A 20,502-nucleotide genomic window follows, 5' to 3' on the forward strand; every position below is an offset into this window, starting at 1 on the left:
AAGATATGGTGCGTTAAATGACTGTCGGAAATGGTTCTTTTCCTCGAATAAAGCGATGAGGAATTAATGCTTGACTAAGGCATCTTTGTGTAAATTGTGAGGGGACATGATTACATTTTGAAAATAAAATTTTTCTCAAAAAACATTACTTTAATTGAATGGCAAAACTGCTTCGAAACGACTTCGTCATAATTCGATAAATAATAGCTTTGTAGATTCATATTTAATAGCGCGTTTTGTATTTCAAGCATTCATTAACCGAGGTGTAAATGTAAGCATATCTTTACTTCGGTAAAATTACTATGCATTTTTATGAAATCTTCAAAGGCCAAGTTCCAGTTTCAAGCCGCAGGAAATCACGTTCCATGCCAGAGTTACCACTATTATTGTCTCAACTTCCCTGTCATCAATTCCCTCCTCGATGTAAAAGCTTCTTTTCCTAACGCAATTCTTATTTGCTAGTGTATATCCCTAATACTTTGACCATTTAATTCCAAAACACTTCTGTGATTGGCAAACTGTTCCAACTGATTTACTGTAAGAACTCCTATTTTAATATTTCACTTAGCTTTCCTCTTTCTCGTATTACCGCATTTCCTTATGCTTACGTTGATTTTCATCCCATAGATATTTTATGATTTCCCCGCAGACTTTCATTCCTATCTCCAGTCCCTGTAGTAGTATATAGGGGAGGCGGCCGACTGCTGAGGTCATTTGCGCCATAGGGGATGGACAGGAAAGCATGAAGGGTGGAGAGAAACCCGGCGTCGGCAATAGCCTACTCTTTACGAAAGGCGCCAAGGGGTCCGCAGCTTAACATCCCATCCAACGGACGGCTTACTCACTCAAAGTGCCCTCCACAAAGCACTTTAAATAGGGATCGAGTTACCTGTGAAAAATATTCAACACCGCCGGGATTTGAACCCGAGCCCTCTGGGTGGGAAGCCAGTACAATTGACACCGCACCAATCCCGATCCCCTCCAGTCCCTGCCATGCCACGAGAGCATAGATATTAACTAAAATTTTGGGGCGAAAAATATTAGCGAATTGATTGAAGCACTCACTAACGTTAAGGGTCTTAATTATAAATCGATTATAGGCATTTAATTAGTAGGAAACCGTCGTGTGAAATTGAGATCTGTCCCAAAAACTTTTGTTTTGGCCCCTGGCACGATTAAAAAGTCCAAAAACTGCGGAAATTCCCCGAAATCTCTGCTGGATCTTTAATTCTTATCCTTTCAATGGTCAGTCTTCCTCGGAGTATGGTTCACGTGGTTGTCGATCACCTTCTTGAACAGTGTACTCTCGGATGGTCTGCAACATCCCTTTAATGTCTTTGCGAAACAATGAGTATGATAAAATAAATGTGAAACGTATAAAAACTAATTTTACATAAGAAGTTTATTTAATACTCGGTTATACAAAATATGAAAAAACATTATAAAATAAATCTAATTAGATTACAGATCAAACATGCAAAGGCAACATTGAGAATCTTTGAAAATGAGCTCAAAAGTTTTGGAAAAAAATATATATATATTTATAAATTAAATGGCGACTTACAGCAGAAGACTCCCTTAGAGTCTCCATAGTGAACACATTGAAATCTTCATCGATAAAGTTCCCCTTTAATCTCTCGCACTCTAGGCATCCATCCCCCCTCTCCAAACCTCAAGACGAAGTTGGACTCGACCATGTTTCTATACCCCTCACATTTTGGGCGAGTAGCCGGTTTTAGGGTGTGGCCATGGACGCCCGATTATTCTTTTTTTGTCATTATTGATCGAGAAATCTAAAAAAATGGCGGAGAAAGGAGACAATATACACCGAAGGGAAATTAGAGTGCGTCTTGGGGATGCATACTCTATCATGCACTCATGGGAAAGGAGTCGTTTCTTTGCCATGTAGTGTCACGGAAACAGGAGCAAGTTGCGAGCTGATTAGGTGAAGATAGGGAAAGGTGGTTGTGGTTGGGGGAGAAGGGTCATGAGATGCGTGGTCGTGCTTGATTTATCGTCCATCTTCTCTGTCCATCTTCTTCGTGTGCGTCTTCATGTAGCCAATAATTAATGTGCACATCTTTAGTCCTTCTTACATTAAGTCACCATCGCTTGGACAGGCGTGTTTTTCAGACTTAATTGTGTTTTGGCCTCTCTGTCACGAAAATCCATTCAGACTGCAGACATCAGGGGAACTTTCCTCCGATCGATGAGGTATCAACTCCGACGGGTGCCCAAATACCCCAACCAGTGTTCAAATCAAGAAGCTGAGCCCAAGACTTTGGGTAATTTTCCTTAGAGGAACTGTTTGTGTGGATGGATTGTTGCGTAATATCGGTCTTGAAGGCTCCTATGTAGTCATTCTGATTGTTTCAACGTTTTTTTTCCCCTCAAAAATACCTGACCCTTCGTAGAAAACTTTATTCTGAAAAATATGGAATTGAGGTCCGGGATATGAATCGCCCCAGCAACTGCTCTTTTCACCCTTCCTTCCCTCCTTCCCCTCCACAGGTGTCGTGGCGGCTGAGTATTTATCGAAACCAAAACCGTTCTCCCTTCTTCTCTCGCTCCTCTCACTCTTTCGAGTGAGAGGAGCGAGAGTTTTCGGCTCCGTGGGCCACAGTTAACCCCTACGGGTGAAGAATGCGTCTGTCAGGAAAACCACCCCGTTGACGAGTGAGATGATCCCGGACGCTAGGAGCCTGTCGTTGGCGTAAGAGTTGAAAACTTTTGAGTCGTAGAATTCGATCATGAAGGCTCCCGAAGAGATCCAGAGTACTCCTCCACACACCAGGAACAACAGGATCTGAAGAGAAGAAAAGGAGAAGAGTTTTATTAAAAAAGATCACTGCAACGGAGTCTGTTCACATGTTTGACAAAAAGAGAGGGCCTCCTTTAGTATCATAAAACAATAGGTCGTGCAAAACTATGAGGAACAAGACCATCAAATTGACCTTTGATACCGGAAGGTGAATAAAACCTGGAAATGTATCGTTTGATTAGGTATTTGAGATAGGTAAAGCAAAAGGAATTGATTCAGAAACTAATTTATTTAAATACTCGTATCCAATCACAAAGTCCTCGATCATAGGATCAGCAATTTTAAGAACACCAGTGTGGGCGGATGATGACAAATCAATATTTTTTTTGTTCCAGGTTTCGTATATTTTCTCATGCAAAATATACGTTTATACCTAATAAATATTAGCATCGACATAGCCTTTTTTCAGTATCCGTATCGGAATTATAGTTTAGAAATTAATTGAGATCACTCGAATGTGTGGTGCTCAGGGGAATAGTAAGGAAAGACGCATATTTTTAAAATTTAATAATCAATTAGTCGCTTGGTGATCCCGTTTTTGATGCTTTTACATTGGAAAGCACAATGTCAACTTGCGTGTGAACATGGAAAAAGTGCTTGACCTTTTGCTTTTCGAATGGCAATGCCATCTGTTAACCTTCTTCCTTTCTCTTGCTTTTGCGGGGATAGTTCTTTGGTTTTTCGAACCATCCCGCCCCCCTACGGATGAAGTCACCCCATTCAGTCTTTTACTGTAGTCGCCTCAGTCTCTCCTCTGCCACATTAGTCAATATTTCCCACCAAATCTGATCCGGTGCCATCACGTTTTACGCCTAAAAGGAGTGCCCTAATGCGATCTTTCTCCGGGGCAGGAATGATGTCATCCACGACGAGAACTCTGCTCGACGGGCCCCACGGGAGCGCACGAATTCAAATTCGCTCTTACGTCACCGGTCAGGTTTTCAAGGTTCCCCATGCCGTTACGTCACTATTTTCGGTGACTCACTCTAAATACTACGCTTTCTTACGCGCGCACATGCTGGAATGCGACCCAGTGGAAATTCTGTGGTAACACTCTCCTCATCCGAAGTTAGCGTACCCGACAATCGCGACGTAAATATTCATTATCCTGTTCGTGATGCAACCGTTGTCAAGTTTTGGATGGAAAACAATTCAAGATGCTGTTAATGTTTGCACCAAATGGTCGACCTTGATTATTGTTAATCCACAAGTTCAAGGAGTTAGCCATCCTCCACCTTTTAAAAATTTATTGAACCTCCGTCCATCAATATTTCCTTCAAAATTTAATATGTTTAAGCGCGAGAAATGAGAACGCATGTCACGTACATATAATTTGGTTCATATTTTTCGCTTGCCTAAGATTTTCAGATTGCTGGAAGAAGCGAGTAAGCATCATGCTGGAGGAATTAGGCCGGGAGCCTCTTGATTCTCGAAGAGAGCAGGCAAGACTTTCTGCAGGAAATGTACCTTGACACCTCATTTTTCTTGCGACAACTAGAGAATTATCATTATGGTACCAAATTATATCGGTAAACTCGACCATCAGGATAAAATAAAGAGAGATAGGCACCGGCACAGCTTCAAGTCTTCATTCTTCCCATGCTCGATCCACAGACAGAACAAACTCGAACCCAAGAGCCCGAAACAAATTAAATTAACTCGAATACTAGAATTCGATGAAACGCTCAGGCGAAAAAAAATATTGCATGACGTATATCTGCATGTCCGTGCACGAGAGTTGAATATGAGAGTAATGTATACAGCCAAGTGAATGTACTTACTAATATTTCTGCATGTATGGCTGGAGCCCTAACACCCACCCACCACGCGCCCTTGCAGTGGCTTTCGGAGTCTTTTTAGTAGATTTAGACGTATGAATAGATTGAAGGGACAGGAGGCTAATCCGCAGCCTGTACATGTCTCAGACTGCTCAGGTGGGAGTGGGGAACGGAGAGTCCGGATAAGCAGTGTTGGGAAGAGATGTAAAGTAAGGTTGTCTATTATCACCGGTGTTTTTCAATGTGTGTCGAGGAAGTGATTAAAGAGGCATGGGAAGAACTCGAGGTAGGAATGAAAGTGGGCGGGGAATTCGTAAAATCAGGTTTGCCGTTGACCAAGCCCTATTTGTCAGTCAGCCAAGGGGTTGCTAGCATTGCTGAGTGAATTGGAAATTCAGTGCGATAGATATGGGATGAGAATCAATGTTAATAGAACAAAAGTTGTACGATTTTCCAGGAAGAAAAAGGCGAAGCTAAACATTGAAATGGGAGGGCAAAAACTACAGCAGGTAAACAGTTTACGAATCTAGGAAGTGTTTTGGACCAACACGGTCAAAGCAGTAGGGACGTAAGGAAAAGGATTGTACCAGGCAAGGAGGCTTTCGCAAGAAGGAGGTAGTTGATGGCGGGGACGTTGAGAGTGAGGATGTTAAGAAAAGACTTGTTGAAACTTTGATATGGAGTGTAGTTATGTGCGGCACGGAAACGCGGTCACCGAAGCAGCATGGTGGAAGTAAATTGGAGGCTTTTGAAATTTAGGTGTGGAGAAGAATGGAGAAGGTTAAATGGACCGAAAGAAAAGCAAATGAGAAGTACTTGGTATGGTGGGCGAGGAGAGGGGGTTTGTTGGGAGAAATCATATGGAGGTAGGAAAAAGGGATGAAGGGCGTATTAAGAGGAAAGGGCAGGAACAGGATAGGGAGGTTAGACGGGATTAAGGGAGGAAGAAAGTACTCAGAGATGAAGAGGGACCTGTTATAGAGTAGGATGATGGATTTTGTGTTTAGTTAGGAGTCACAAAATATTAATATGGTAGTTGTGTCCATCCAAAAACTACCTTAACCGGTAGATTGCTTAATAATGATTTATTTTAATTCACTGTTTGAAACAGAAAAAGTGCGAAATCTATCGACAAAATCCATGAAATATCGTTAATGCCCAAGTGTCAAATTTACTCATTGACAAGTTGTGCCCGAATGCTGTGCTTCCACAATTCTTTGGTTTAGTATAAAAAAATGTATTATTGTCCTCAGCATGTACATCCAGAACCGATATGCGAACATATTTCTCGACTGCCGACTGAATGATACAATTACAAAGAAACCATTTCCCTTTTCTCAGACCAAGTATGTGTCGACAAATAGTTTTCCTTGGATAGAAGCGCCGAGGATGTGCAACTTGTATCGTTCGGCGTGTGTAGACTCCATCGCGAGAGGAAAGAGGTTGGCACGTTGACCCAAAGCCCTCCTTAGTCGTCTCTTCTCTTGGCAGCCATCGGATTATCTCACATTTTGCTTGTGCCAGTGACATCATGTTGGCTCTCATCGTCTCTCTCTCCACTCGTCTCCCTCTCTTCTCGCCTCCCTGCGTTTCTCTTGATATAGCCGTGGAAGGAAGAGGACTGGACCTTCAGTGGGCGATTGCACTTCGGCGCGACGACGACCCCCGTCCCCTCCCGTCAATTTGCGCGGAGGAGGGCGCTCGGTCTTTCCATTCGCCGCCCCCCCCCCCACAAATGGAGCGGGGTGACGGAAGGGAAGGAAGGAGGCTATAGGAGGAGGAGATGGGCGGACCCGGCGACGCATAAGGGTCGGACGAAGCGACGTCTCGTTAATCACATAACGAAGGGCGTCGCCGTCTCCCATTTGTCGCCAGCCCTCGGGGATGTACTGAGTCGTGGTTATGTAACAGGCTGCGGCGTGAAGGAAAAAAAAGGTGGATTGCAATAACTGGGTATAGTCGGCCGCTCACTGTGTATTCTCGCCTGTTTGGCCATTTACTTTAGGGAAAGAGTTCATAGCTGTCCCACCACTTCATGGTATTGCTAAGCATTTAAGATTGTTCCCCGAGGCAGTTTAGTCTCCCTGCGAGAATCAGTTGAGTTCTGCGTAATGCATAATTGAGTCCTTCTTATAGGGGCAATCATTGATTGACGTGTCATTAATCGTTTTCTACTGTTGTGGTCTCGGATTGTGCTACGGAAAAGAATGATTCCTGGGAGTAATCAGTTCTGTAGTCAATTTTCCTAAGCTCTCACTGCATGGTCTTGCCTACCAATCTACGTATTGCTGCACTATAATCCGTGTCAGCGTTTAACCCTGTGATCTTACGGGTCTTCAAACGATAATGTGACTTTCTCTTTTCGTTCTTAACGATCCTTTACGAAAAGGGCGGCTTTTTTCTTCGAATTCTGTTAGATTCCGTTAGTTAGAAGGTCCTCTTGCAAAAGGTCCAAAAACACTTGGCGCGTATTTAAGATGAGAGTAGATTCGATGACTGACTATTGCACTAGTTTTTCACGCGAAGGCTCCGGAGGTATCCCGAGTTCGGAGTGGTCCTGATGCCTCTCAACTTGGATTGTCGAGAGGGGAGGCACGTCGATTTCAGCCACGCACTATTCTAAAAACTTTGAAATGTTCAAATGTGCAAACCCATCCCCTTGGCCCCAGGGTTCCCAAGCAGCCCTGAAGCTGAGTTTCCTTCCACTCCTCAGACCCTCCCTTATTCATGATTGACCTCTGATGACCCAGAATGATCATTTTCCGGCGTGATTTGGTGGAAATGGAGCAGAGATTCATTGTCAAATCATTGAAAATGAACACTAGTTAACGAATCAACCACATTATCGTCAGGTACAGAATGAGTTCAGATGTCGTCTTCTGTACACTTTCGTATGGGAGGAAAAAAGGAAATGGGGGAGAGGTGGAAGGGTGTGGCGGGGGGATGGGAGGGAAGGGTTGCTACAAGATTGAGAAACTGATTGCGGAATTCATTTTTCGCCTGAATATTTTGTATGCATCGAAGCCTGATTGTAAATAAATTAGTTAATTTGAGGAAAATTGCAATTATTTGGCCATTAGTGGCATTCTACTTATAATTTTGTGATTTGACTCCTTTGTTAGTTGCGAATGTTACTAGAGTTTTTTATAGCAAGATACTACATTGAAAATCGTGCCATTTACACGTACGAGCCATGAGCAAAGTCAAGAGGATAATTAATTCGGTTGGAGCTAACCAAAACTGTGTTTTGAAATGCAAGTGTTGTGACAAACTGTCGCGTTGCGACCATACGAAGCTTTTGCATAATCTTAAGAAAGGACTCCCAGTCGAGTTTTCCAGAGGCTCGCAAGACCTATTTCAAAAGCCACGTTGAGGTCAGCCAATCAGGAGTTCGAGGTCGATGAAGGTCAGCGTCGTTTCGCTTCTCGTTCGACCGACATAACCATACTTGCACTTTTCTTTCGCTTCCTCCCTGGCTATCCATAAACGAGACCTACTAAGAAGCAAATTCTCATATTATATAATCCCATGGTTCTTTGTATATTTTTCCGGCCTTAGGTTACCATTTAAAAATATCTAGAAAAGCATTAGTCCCCGTTGCGTATGCCCTACGTTATGTATTTCAGTGTGCGATATTTTTCCGAGTTTTACGAATATTTTATGAATAAGTACGCCGTGAAAATGTCAATACTGTCGCGTGACATTTTTGCGAACAACCGAAATACAAGTCTGCTCGTAACGTGTAAACATATGTTTTATCAAAAAAACATGAAAATCTTTTTTTCTTATGCGTAAAGTGAATACGCCATGGAGGACGACATATTCTCTGCGCTTCTATTCAAGGAAAACTATTTGACGACACACCTTGGGACTGAGAAAAGGGGGGTTACACACTTTGTCTCCCCCCCCTCTCCCGTGGTGGAGAGACGATCTATGGGGGAGGGGGGCGTGGACTTGGGGGAGGAGGTGGAGGGGATAGAAGAGTGAGGTGAGAGGAAGAAAAAATAGACTAAATATGATGAGAGTTTTGAAAGAAACTGTAAAAGAAAGGGTGACATGTCTCTTGCAAACCCTGGATCGACCAGTTCGGGCACTGTCCGATACCTCATTTAGTCGCATCTTATTCTAAATTTTAAAATAACGTCCCAACCTGCCGCGAACTTACATCTGCTGCCCTGTACCTGTGATATGTAAAACTGCCAATGTGAGCAATTATTTAATAGTGGATAAGAATTGGAGAAATATAAAGACATATGTATTACTACCGGAATGACTCTTGTTTATTACGACTGGATGTAAATAATCGTCCCTATTTGAATATAAATTGAAGAGTATCCATCAACGTAAATTCAATATTGTAACCCGACTTCGTCGCCTATCAAGGATAATTTTTGTCCAATTATAACAGTTCTTATTCCCAAAATTTCGACTGTATTTTCATATTGCTTAAGGTTTATTACTCCATAGATGGAACATAGCAATGAATGGAGACTTCTTTGTCTGGCCGAGGAAAAAACAACGAACTTTTAAATTCCCAAGAGGACGCCTCGGTAGCTTAACTGGCTAAAGCACTCGACCTGATATTGAGGGATCTGGGTTCGAATCCCAGTCAAGGCGAATGATTTTTACACTCTGAAATTGTTGCATCGAACGAACTTTTAGATAATTAAGTATGCATCGTTCGTTTGGAACTGGAGGGTCCTTCAAGGTTTGAGAGAATTACTTTTCACTCTGAGCGATTAAATTTCTAAGCACGCATCTTTCGTTAAATTTTGATTGAAATTGGATCTCAACGACTCTCGCCGGAAAAGTCCCTACAAAAAGCTCGTTTCATATCATATATAAAGTTTGCTTGAGAAAAACTGGTTTGTCTGGTAGCTTCGTTACGTAACCGCTTTCAGTGTCTCAGCTCATTGAAGCGATTCCTTTTGTCTCTCGATTATGTACAGGTTTTTGAGAGCCATCTCATTAGCAAATATCTTACTTTTCCGTTGAAATATAAACGAAAATGTATGCATATCTCTTAAAAATTTCAAAAATTATGTTTTCTTCAGATACGGTGAACATTATTCAGCCACTCCCTGAATTCTTATATAATCCACGTTTTCTTCCACACACGTATTGCTGAAGGTCATATGCATGCTCCTGTGTTTTTGCTTGTTCGAGAAGTAAATGCATTGGGAGGAGTTTGAAATTGTTTCAGTTTGTTGAATCCCAATATGAAATAAAATATTAGTTAGCATAACATATAACAAGTTGAACTCTTCTAGAAGCCATCATAAAAAAACAATTTGAACAGTGATTTTTTTCGTGTCCTCTCTTTAATCAAGTTCAGAACATTCAATAGCATCCATATTTAGGAAGCACTTTTATTCCCAAATGAATTAATTAGGAAAATTTATGATTGCTGATTTTTTTCTAGGATCGTTTTCAAGGAGAAAAGAAATGTTTCACTTACAGTAATTGATCCCATTTGTTCGCCTTTGAAGAGTCCCACAATGATGATCGAGTTGATGAGGATGTAGCCTGCCAGGGTGAAATAGCAGACGACCATTTTATCGATGTTCGCTGATGGATAGGTGGAGGCATCGCGAAGGAGAGCGATGGACACGATGGCCAAAATCTATCGATGAGATGGAAAAAAGAAAGTATTATCATCAAGGAATATTTTAAGCCATGGACACAAAAACCTTTTGCTTTTGTTCACTCCTGCATTTCCACTAATTTAAGTTACCTCCAAGAGCATGCAGTTAAATCGAATCCATATTTGATTTTTATTGATCTTCCGCTTGCGAAAACGCGTGTTATCGCGTCTCTTAAACGTCACTTTTGACGGGCCACACTTCCATACTCAAGCGTCAAAAAATATTTTGCACTGAAAAAATTTCTATTCGATATTTCATGTAATGAAGCATTAATTTTTCCCCTCATTTTCATTCGGTATGAATGCTTGTTGCCCCTCTCGGTGGGGATTATGTAACGCGAAAGTTATATAAAGGTCGGTCCAATGTAATGAATTGAATCAAGGCGGCCTAGTTGTTCGGTCGAGCTGTGTACACCTTAGAAGTGAGTGCACAGCATTAAACTGGGACCAGGTTCGATCCCCGATTAGAAATTATTACACAACACGGTACTTAAAGGCTATCACGATGGGTGGGATAGATTATCATGTGAAGGCATAGTATTCAAATACAACATGATCAATTTGGATAATTTAGAATTAAAAACAGTACATTACTGTTAATTAATCGTTCTTCCGTTATCAAAAGGTTCAATGAAACTTATTATGATATTTTTATGATAAGTATATAAGTATTCCAGGGTAATACCGTCCAACAAAATCCGTCATTATGGTTATATTCGCTCCATTTTCCATATAATTTTTAAAAAAATCAATTTTATAGCCGTTAAATGCGCTACATATGTTACACTCACACTCATTCATATTAAATTATGATAAGTTTCTGTTGCGAAAAAAGTTTATTCATAAAAAATGGCAATATAATTTACCGCGGAATTTTTTAACAGGTGTCCTGAGGAAATCATGCATTCTATATTATCTGATAGAGATATCTTCCACTTGTTGACTCCTTGTGCTGAATGAGCGGCCACAAGGATAATATGAATAAACATTAAAACGTTAAAAAATGTGATAGCATTCGCCATCGGCTTCCGTGGCCCAAAAACGAAATGATGTTGATTTACGTAACTTAACGTTACCGAAATAGTTTGCGAAAACACTGGTCCATCATCAAGGTGGAACTATTTCCCCCAGAAACAAGAAACGTTAACTCATGAAAAATAAGATATTTTATTTGGTTTCCAGCTGCTCGATAGCTTCATTACCACGGAATTTAAACCAAATTCAAAGATGAGCGTGGTAAACGTTATGCAACCGCTCATAGTTTTCGCTCGAATTGAACGCCAGCAAACCGCTCATAGCGAAAGCTATAAGCGGTTTGCTGGCATTCAATTCGCGCCTGGTTACCGTAAGAATATTGTGCCATTTAAAGAGTTTTATATCTTCGTTAAATATAAATATAAGAAACACTCACCAGTTCGACCCATTTCAGCAGAAAGGGTGGGGATTTGAGCTGGCTGCTTAAGTCAGGCATGATGGTTGAGTTTCGTGGGCGGTTTTCTCCTCGACAAGCAACAGCCTTGGGTAGTCTCTGATCTCGTCACCTCTGGAAATAAAAATTAAGAGCGATGAAAGCGTCTGTTTCGGTGGTTAATACAAGGAGAGGGTGAACGCGTCAAGCAGGAGCCACCGAAAATAATACGGCGTAGAGGGGGTGGAGAAGGGACCGGGGGGGGACGATGGTGTGGAGGGGTTTGTACGGATGGCCTGGCCTTGGTGACCATCGAGCAAATCAGCTCGAATGACCGATGCAGTTTGCCTCAGTCATTAATTAACGCACCAAGGCCTTGCAAAAGGAGATGGGTGACCATAAAATTGCTCCAAGGGGAGCCAGAAACAATGAATCCACATCCAAATCACGATTTCGCCGATGCGAAAGGACACAAATTTCCCCCCATTTCCCGTTCATTCCCGAATTGCCTGGCGGTTTCGTTTCTACCAACTATCAGCGCACTAGGAAGGCTGGATGTCTTAAGCTATTAGAATGAGCGAAGACCATGGAGGCTTGCGTAGGGAGATGTGGAACTAATTGAAAGCAAAGAAAACACGCATGGAATGCACTCGTATCTTCTTCGAGCACTGTAGTCTGAATTTGCCGGTCGACGGGTGGGCGGGGCCGCTATGACGGATGGGGGAGTGTCCGCGATCGAAATAAATCCTCTCCTCGCATTCCCCGATCGGGCGCTCAATCGGAAAAGGGCTATTCGGTGGATGGGAAACAAATAAAAATCCGTGGGAAGAAAATTGCGGGGAGGAGAACAGATCCGTGCACGGCGTTGCGTAATCAGGCGAGGAGGTGCGGAACGCGTCGGTGCGCTCCTTTTTCCCGCGGACGGACGAGCGAGCCGCCCGCCGAGGATGGGGACGCTCGTGAAGGCCTTCGGTGTTCTCGTACGTACCTCCGTTCGGGCGAGGAAGCGTCGGCTCTGTGGTGCCGGAGAGAGAAAAGGAGAGTCGAGGCGTCGCTGTCCGGGGGAAGGCGGGTCGGGCGGAAAGACCGTGCGGGGAGAGGATGTGCGGAAGGGGGGCGAGGGGAAGGGAGTCGTTGAGAGCGTGTGTGTGTGTGGCAGGGGCCCGCTGGTAGAGAGGAGAAAGTAGGATGGGTGGGGGGAAGGGGGAGTAAACGGGGCAAGGAGCTGGTTCGGGACGGAGAGGGGGGCGGGGGTTTAGAGATTCTCAAAGGGCTGCCCACCACGGCCTTCCCCTTTCCCCCTCCTCCCTTCCCCTTCCCAGTCCAAGAAGCTGTCCCACTCCATCTTGCCCGCCGCATACCGCCATGGTTACGTGAGAGCTACGCCTAGGAGCTACGCATCTTTCCCCACACCCTTCTTCTTCACTCCCCCCACCTCGACCTCCTCCCCCTCCCAGCACTACCCACTGCCCTCTGTGTTCCTTTCGCGCAATCGCTCGGGAAACGCTGAATTCTGAGGAAGATGCATCATTCGATACACACGGGCTCGGGTTTATTTTTAGCGCATTAATTCGTTGGACACGCATAAGAGTTCGCATTTTTCACTCGTAAATTATGGGTTCCGTTGTTGCGTCGCCCTTTTTGCTTGCTTACTCGATGCATCACATGGTCTCATAAGTTATGACGCGGCTGTGACATCACCCTAGTCGCATCATGTGTCTTTGGAGGGATTTCCCATTGGGCGTAGAAGCCGATCGAGGGAGATTTCACGGGTTGAATTGATTTCTCAGTTTTTCAGGGAGATCAACTGTAACTCATCCGATTTGGAAATCGGACAATGCTGATCGCGGGAGAGTTAAGAAATCGGGTTGATTTTCGGTTTTCCAGCGAGACAAACTGGAACCCGATCGCATTGGTATCCCATAGCATTTACTTGACCTAAGGCAAGCCAGATTTTTTTTTCTTATTCGGCAGAATGAGAAAATAAATGTCTTTGCACGAGAGAAAAAAAAACTTCGCCCAAAAAAAATCAGGCCACAGGTACTTTGCTTGCATGCTTGCCTGTTGACGACGCCCCGAATGGAATGTATTGAGTCTTTTTTTTTAACCGTAGAGTTCAATGCTTCAACATGTGGGAATCTGATATGATTCTATCTGAAGATTCTTTCGGGTACGAAGCACGCGCAGAGCAAACCCTAAATCGAAAAATGCGTCACAGATTAAGAAAAGCATTATCGGTTCCTAAGTCTCCCACGCCAATCTTTTCTCCGGCTGATTTCTCGACTTCATTATAAAAATGTTGTAATTTAGCTTCATTTAAAACTTTTCCGAGGCTGCGTTCGCACTCGGCCCTTGACTTTTAAGTGTGAATAACCAAGGAGGTACAAACCCGAATGGGTTTCTTGCCCTTCTTTCCTATTAGTCGCGTAAGGGGGAAAAATAATTTTTATATTTTCATTCTTAGTAGCCTAATGCATTGCTGTAGCTGTAGTTATTGTCCTTCTACAGCTTATCTCGTGTTTTTCTCTTTTTTAGTACCCTGCAAGCCACCGCTAGGGTGAAAACACACCAGATTAAAGTATGCGTAGATAAATGCATCTCACATACGTAGATACCTTAGTGCGTGTACCCCTAGTTACCATGATCTTCCTCGTTTGAATTATCTTTAAGTGATGCAGTCCGTACGCTTCCCCTAATCAAGGGAACGCACGCAAATGTTTATTATGAAACATTATGAAAACGTTTGGCGCGTCGACCACCTCTGCTGACTCCTGTCTTCTTCCGCCCCTCATCGTTGTTACGTAATACGAGGGTCATCCGGAAAGTAGTACCCGTTCGTGCCGCATGAAGTGCTGACGACGCGAGTAGCCGCTGGACGAGGTCAGATAGCTTCAGTGGCTTGTCTGCCTTCTCTGAGCCAAGTTGCGTGACGCTAGCATTGCCTGTGTTGTTTCTGTGATTGTTTACAATGTTTAAAAAAATTGAGAACGCCGCCAGTTGTGAAGTGAGGGCAGTGATTAAATTCCTCAATGCAAGAAACGTTCGCCCATGTGATATTCATCGCCAATTAAAGGAGGTGTATGGAGACAATGTAATGGACGAGTCGTCTGTTCGGCGGTGGTGTCGCAACTTCAACATGGGGAGGGGGAACACACACGACGATGAGCGTTCGGAGAGACCGTCTGTCATTACAGACCAACTGGTGAGCTCAGTTGACGAATTCGTGAGGAACGATCGGCGCGTCACAATTGATGACATCTGTGAGCATTTTCCCAATGTTTCTCGAACAATTGTTCATGAAATTGTTAAACACCATCTGCATTATGCAAAAATTTGTGCAAGATGGGTCCCTCGCGTATCTCAATGAGCTGGCGGCGAAGGACTATGCAGCAGGAATACAGAAACTTGTCACACGTTATGACAAATGCCTTAATTTGCTTGGAGATTATGTTGAGAAGTAGTTTAAAGTATCCTCTTTCAAATAAAATTTTTTATGTTTGTTAATATTTACTTTTGTGTCTTTATTTCACGAACGGGTACTACTTTCCGGATGACCCTCGTACTTATTCAAAGAAGGGGCGACGTGTAACGGCAGCGACTCGTGCTCTGCGGAGGAATTCTTTCGCATTCGGCGTCAGACAAAAGAGGCATGACCTAAGCGTCGTCACCCTCTGGACTGGCGTGCTCTTTTTGTTCCCTCTCCTCCACCCTCACCACCCCGCCCCCCTCATTCCCCAATCCACTTTCTGCCCCCACGGACGCGCCTCCTTCGTAAAGGGGAGAAGGAGAGGGAGGTGGGAGAGTGAAGCGAACAGTGCGTAGGCTCACCGCACCCAATTGGCGCACGCACGCACAAACACAGACAATGGTCGCCGGGAAACGATTGCGTGGACTTCGACGCGAGTGGCTTCCTGCTTTTCGACTTGCTCCGCGTCGTTGGCTGGAGCGCTTCTTGCAAGTTTTCGTTTTTCCTTTCTTTATGCTCTTCAATTCAACACGATGTCACTATCTTATCTTTTGCTGGAAACATCGCTCAAAGTCAATTATGGGACTTGCATTCGCAGTAAAAAATAAATATCACATCGCAAAAACTGAAGATAGATTTGCCCATTGGGTTCTCTCTCGCACTAAATTTATCACGCGACAAGCTTTTTTTTTTGGAAAGTTTGTCTGTTTAAGGTGTCATTTTTCCCACGAATCGTAAAGGATCAGAATTGTCTGACCGTGCTAGGGGGGAAAGTATTTGGGGTCAAAAATAGCCTGGTGTATTATCACCCCTGCCACATACTATGCATTACATTGCATAGTACCCTGCAAGTCACTGCTGGTGTGTGTGGCAGTGGGTGATGACACACCAGACCACTTTTGACTTAGAATACTTTTCCCTCCTACCGCGGTCGGACAACATTATTCGGATGCCTCATCGTTCGTGGGGAAAAAAGACATATTTCCTTTAAATCTATCTATTCTACAATTATCTCTCTAATTTAATCGCATAAACTCTCCTAAGGATATCAAGAATCTATCCTAGGGATATAAGAGCATCAGGATTACAATATCGAAAATTAAGTTCTCCTGATTCATAAATACATTTCATATAATTTTAAAGTATTAAAATTACTTGAAATCGATAGAAACAATTCTAACGACCGTTTTTTACCCTCATATGTACTTCTTTTTATCTAATTATCTATCTGCTTACTACCCTGCCAGCCGCTGCTTTGTGGCAGAGGGTTTTTATAAACCAGGCATGCTCTTCAACACACTGCCGCTGAAGGGGTGGACGTCACACCGAAGCATCGTTTAAACGGAGGGCTAACGCCCAGACAATAGGGGATCTGGTCTGGCCTGGTCAAAAATTATTTCCCCCATCTTACTACGGTAGGAGAGATCGTGTCAATAAAATTACATATTCAAAGTAGCACAGATAGACTGAAGATGCCATTTTTTCCTACGAAAGATAATGGATTAGAGTAGCTGCAATCGACCACGCTAGGGTAGAAGAAGTATTTTTCTTTTACCATTCAAAGTTGCCTTTTATGTTTTCATCTAATATAAGTTACAGGCCTGTATTGCCCTTCTTCTTGCTTATATCTCCTTTTGTTTGGTTGGAGAATTTTCTCACTTAAATACTCTGGTGCATGTATCTGTAATTATCATGATCTGCATTATTTGAATTTTTGTGCATGTATCTGTACATGTACATGTATAACCAAGATCATTTTACCTGAACATGCCCGACCTTACCGCGGTCGCCTATCGTTCGTGGAAAAAATGGCATCTTAAATCTATCTGTTCTACACTTGATCTCTCTGATTTTACTAGCAAAATCTCTCCTACCGTAGTACGATGGGGGTAATAATACATTCTCAATATCGCTACTAAAAGGATTCCCTTCCAATTTACGCGAGAGCTTCAATCTATAATTTAACCTCCGCTCCTTGAGTTATTCCCACATATTTTTGCAGCATACTTATTCTAAATGAGGCCTAACTAGCAACACATTACATCTCTCTTTGATTTTGTCATCATATTTACCTAGTATTTTTCTAATAAATCCTAATTTTTTTGTTAGCTTGTCCACATATTCCCCGAATGTGTTTCACTCAGGAGAGATCGTGAGTGAGGGTAACGCCGAGGTATTTAATTGAGTCTACACATTCCATTTCGGGGTTCCCAATGCAGTAGGCGTTCGGGTACACTGTGAAATGATTTGCCACCTTTCATGATATTTAAAATCGCCCATTGCATGTTTATTTTTTTTGTAGAGGATGCAGGTTTTTTGTCGTTGTGTCGGTAGACGGCGCCGTTCGTACTTACACGAAATATTTTCTTTTTCGTTAAACCAACCGTGAAATTCGGGTCGGATTCACCGGGGGCGTGACTTCTTCCACTTTCGAGGAAAAGCGTTATTAAGTTATTAATCGTTAGATTAAGTGTAGAAAAGATATATTTAAGATGTCATTTTTTCCCCAAACGTTAAGGGATCAGAATAAGTTAAGGGGGTACGGCTCAGTATTAGTCTGGCATGTACATGTAAGGGTGAATTCCTTTGCAGGGTGCTAAAAAATACTAAATAAAAAAGCGTGTATCTTATGTCCATAGAGTCAGTTCTCTTTGGTGTTATTTTTTCCGATTTTATCACCCATCCATGGTACCCTACAAGCCACTGCTACGGTGTATGGCAGGGGGTGAATACACGTTTGTTTTCATCCGGGTAAACGATTTTCTCAATACGACTACTACGTGTAGATTCTTCGGATTGTGTCGTCTTTGATCTCGGCGTTCATCTACTCCTAAATCTTTAATCGCCCGTTTTTGGTGACTTTCACCAATTACTATTTTCACGGGTTAATACTGCGGCTCGTATTTGGACTGTTAACGCCTTTGTGATGGTGGTCAGGGAAGATATATTACACAGAGCTACCTCTGTTTTCTTCAAACCCAAATTATTATATATTTATTACATAGTACCCTGCAGTCCGCCGCTACGGTGTGTGGTAGGAAGTGATTACACGCCAGACTAATTTTGACCCGAATATATTTACCCCAATTTTCCCTCGTTACTTTTCCCCGTGGAAAGTTAAAATTGGCATTTTGGGAAATGTGACATTAGGTAGCCAAAGGGCAAGAAGAAACGCACGATCTGTATACCTCGTCAGCCGACCGTCACGACCGCCGAGCTTGGTTTGAAGTGCTAAGTAATGAGCCCAAGTGGCAGTCGGGTGTAATGCTGGCATCAGAGCGTGCCCAATTAGCGGAAAACGTTCTTCCTCTCCTCGGACAAAGTAATGAGGTGCCGGATTCACGAAACGGGTTGTAACAGTGATACATTCGTCCATTTATTGTAAAGATATCGGAGGGGACTGGCGTCCTACTGTCTCCATGTTCACAAACATGGGGATTAAAGTCTGTTGCGACAGCTGGATGAGGTGCGTAGAGCTCTTAACGCCCAATTACGCGTGAAATATACACTTTGTTGAGTGCGAATTCAGCTTCGACTGTTGTGTGACGGGAATAAGGAAGTTTTCCACGGACACTATTAAATGTAAATTTATATACAATTGTCAATCCCCCATCCCAGCCTGAGCCCGCGTTCTCCTTTCTCGTGACATTGTAATGGCCACATTTGGAAACGCCCGATATGTAATTTACGTATATTCAATTCCTTGACTTGGCAACATTGACAGATAAGTGCTTGGCGCCGAATGAAGGACTTGTTGAGCTTTATTTTCACGAGCGATTCGATTGTGTACAAGAATTTATTTTAGAATTCAGGTATCCTCCTAAACTCATACTTACAGGAAAGAGTGAGCATGTAGAATTTGTCCTGTAGATAGGTAGGCAATCGATACGTAATTTACGCTTTGGACTTCCCATTTTTAAAATAAAACTTCAAGACAGTCGTGGAGATTGTTTGGATTCGGTAATGGGCAGAGAAATCCGGACGAGTTAATAAAAATAAAGAAGGCCAACCCCGGCAATGGCGTATTAGCTCGTGACATGCTCAAACTGCGATTTCAAGAAACGATGTATTTCCCCGCGCCTGCGCTCTGGAGCTCGATGGCCAAAGCCCGCGCTGTGGCGTCCGCGCGAGGCGTCCACTGATTCAGTAGAGAAAATGCGGGAAAGCGAATGAATTTTAACGCGTCGGACATGGACCGCTCGGCTCCCAGCTCCAACACTCCACGATTTTTAAAAATTACATTGCATAGTACCCTGCAGACTCCTGGCCGTAGACCCTCTAATAATTTTGATACGCTACTCAGTTTGTCATAACAATTTTTTTTAAATCCAGCCCCTCAACGCTGCACGCGATCTAATTAAGCAATCAATCCGACTTCGTGAGGATCCCATTAACTAGCAGCATATTCCAAATGAGGCCAGCGAATAGCGAACGAGAGATAACATTGCTCATTAACCTTTTTGTCGCATTTCCCGTACACTTAACTACGTATTCTTAGTATATATTTCACCCAGGAGAGTCGTGAATGAGGGTAAAGCTTAAGTATTTAATGCGATGCGAAGGATAATTAAAAGAAAACAAAGCGCAAAACCGCGACGAGCGGCACCGTGAAAACCGACGGAACCCTCGTTTGACCTCGAGGAGGAAGTGCAAATCAGCCAGGATATAATTAGAGTCCTCCTCCTTGCCACAAACTCGCATGCAGAGGGTATTAACAACTAATTCAGGCTTACCTTTCGCTGCGTGAGAATACGTGGAAAAAACCCCGGGAGATGTTGTCCACGAGTGACGGGAGAGGCTTCAAGCAGTGCAACCAACAGGTTTGATCCTACCTCGGAGAGAGCGTAACTTGAAATGTCGGAGGAAGGAGAAGGAGGGAGTGAGGCTAGGAGGAGCAGCGTTTGGGCTGTTCGTGTGGGTTGGGTCCGAGGGGAAGAGTTTCGGGCGGCTCGAGGGAGGGGTGGCATGGGCTGGATTTGTATTGACGGCGGAGGGGAACGCGAGGGGGTGGCGGGGGAAGAGGGAGGGACGCGCTCTTGAGCCGCTTTCTGGAGGAACCGAACCAAAATACGACGCTCTCTCTCTCTCTCCTCCACGCGCACTCTACTCACACAAAAAAGAAGGAACTCTCGAAGAGGAAGGAGGGCAGCTATCCCTTCCCCTCGGCGGCATGTTGTTTTGGTTACGACGGGAAACGGTGGATGCGCTCTGTCCTACGGATGGGGTCTCCTTCCGAGGCTAAGGTTGATGGGATGGATCCATTTCTTGCCCTCAAGACCCCCATATGATGCAGCGGGCGGAAACATTTCGACTGACCACGGGTCGTTGTAGCAAAGCGACCAGAGGATGCGACTCCATACCGGAGGAGGACCTGACTTCAATTCC

At 43.5% G+C, this 20,502-nt stretch overlaps 2 protein-coding genes across 3 annotated transcripts in view; one reads left to right on the top strand and one right to left on the bottom strand.

Moving 5' to 3' along the window:
- Nucleotides 1–20,502, top strand: part of Adsl (adenylosuccinate lyase) — a 341,605-nt gene that overhangs the window by 257,637 nt on the left and 63,466 nt on the right. The window lies entirely within an intron of this gene.
- LOC139690363 (uncharacterized) lies at nt 1,385–19,928 on the bottom strand. 2 transcript variants are annotated; one of them, XM_071587773.1, is made up of 4 exons: nt 19,851–19,928; nt 11,655–11,786; nt 10,058–10,222; nt 1,385–2,806 (listed from the first exon to the last, which is right to left on the bottom strand). In XM_071587773.1, the coding sequence occupies exons 2-4, from the start codon at nt 11,712–11,714 to the stop codon at nt 2,624–2,626; spliced, it is 408 nt and encodes a 135-aa protein (XP_071443874.1). In that variant the 5' UTR covers nt 11,715–11,786; nt 19,851–19,928; the 3' UTR covers nt 1,385–2,623. The 2 variants fall into 2 exon arrangements, with proteins under 2 accessions (XP_071443874.1, XP_071443873.1); XM_071587772.1 differs by lacking the exon at nt 19,851–19,928 and adding an exon at nt 12,640–12,766.

Source organism: Hetaerina americana, unplaced genomic scaffold, assembly GCF_022747635.1.
Source record: "Hetaerina americana unplaced genomic scaffold, ioHetAmer1.1.p SCAF_3, whole genome shotgun sequence".
Classification (NCBI taxonomy): domain Eukaryota; kingdom Metazoa; phylum Arthropoda; class Insecta; order Odonata; family Calopterygidae; genus Hetaerina; species Hetaerina americana.

What these genes read in the sequence shown, in the direction of transcription:
- LOC139690363 (XM_071587773.1), bottom strand. Translation starts at nt 11,714, where the DNA reads ATGCCTGACTTAAGCAGCCAGCTCAAATCCCCACCCTTTCTGCTGAAA. An exon ending in TGCTGAAATGGGTCGAACTG is followed by an intron (nt 10,223 to 11,654) that starts GTGAGTGTTTCT and finishes TCTCATCGATAG; the next exon opens with ATTTTGGCCATCGTGTCCAT. An exon ending in AACAAATGGGATCAATTACT is followed by an intron (nt 2,807 to 10,057) that starts GTAAGTGAAACA and finishes TCTTCTCTTCAG; the next exon opens with ATCCTGTTGTTCCTGGTGTG.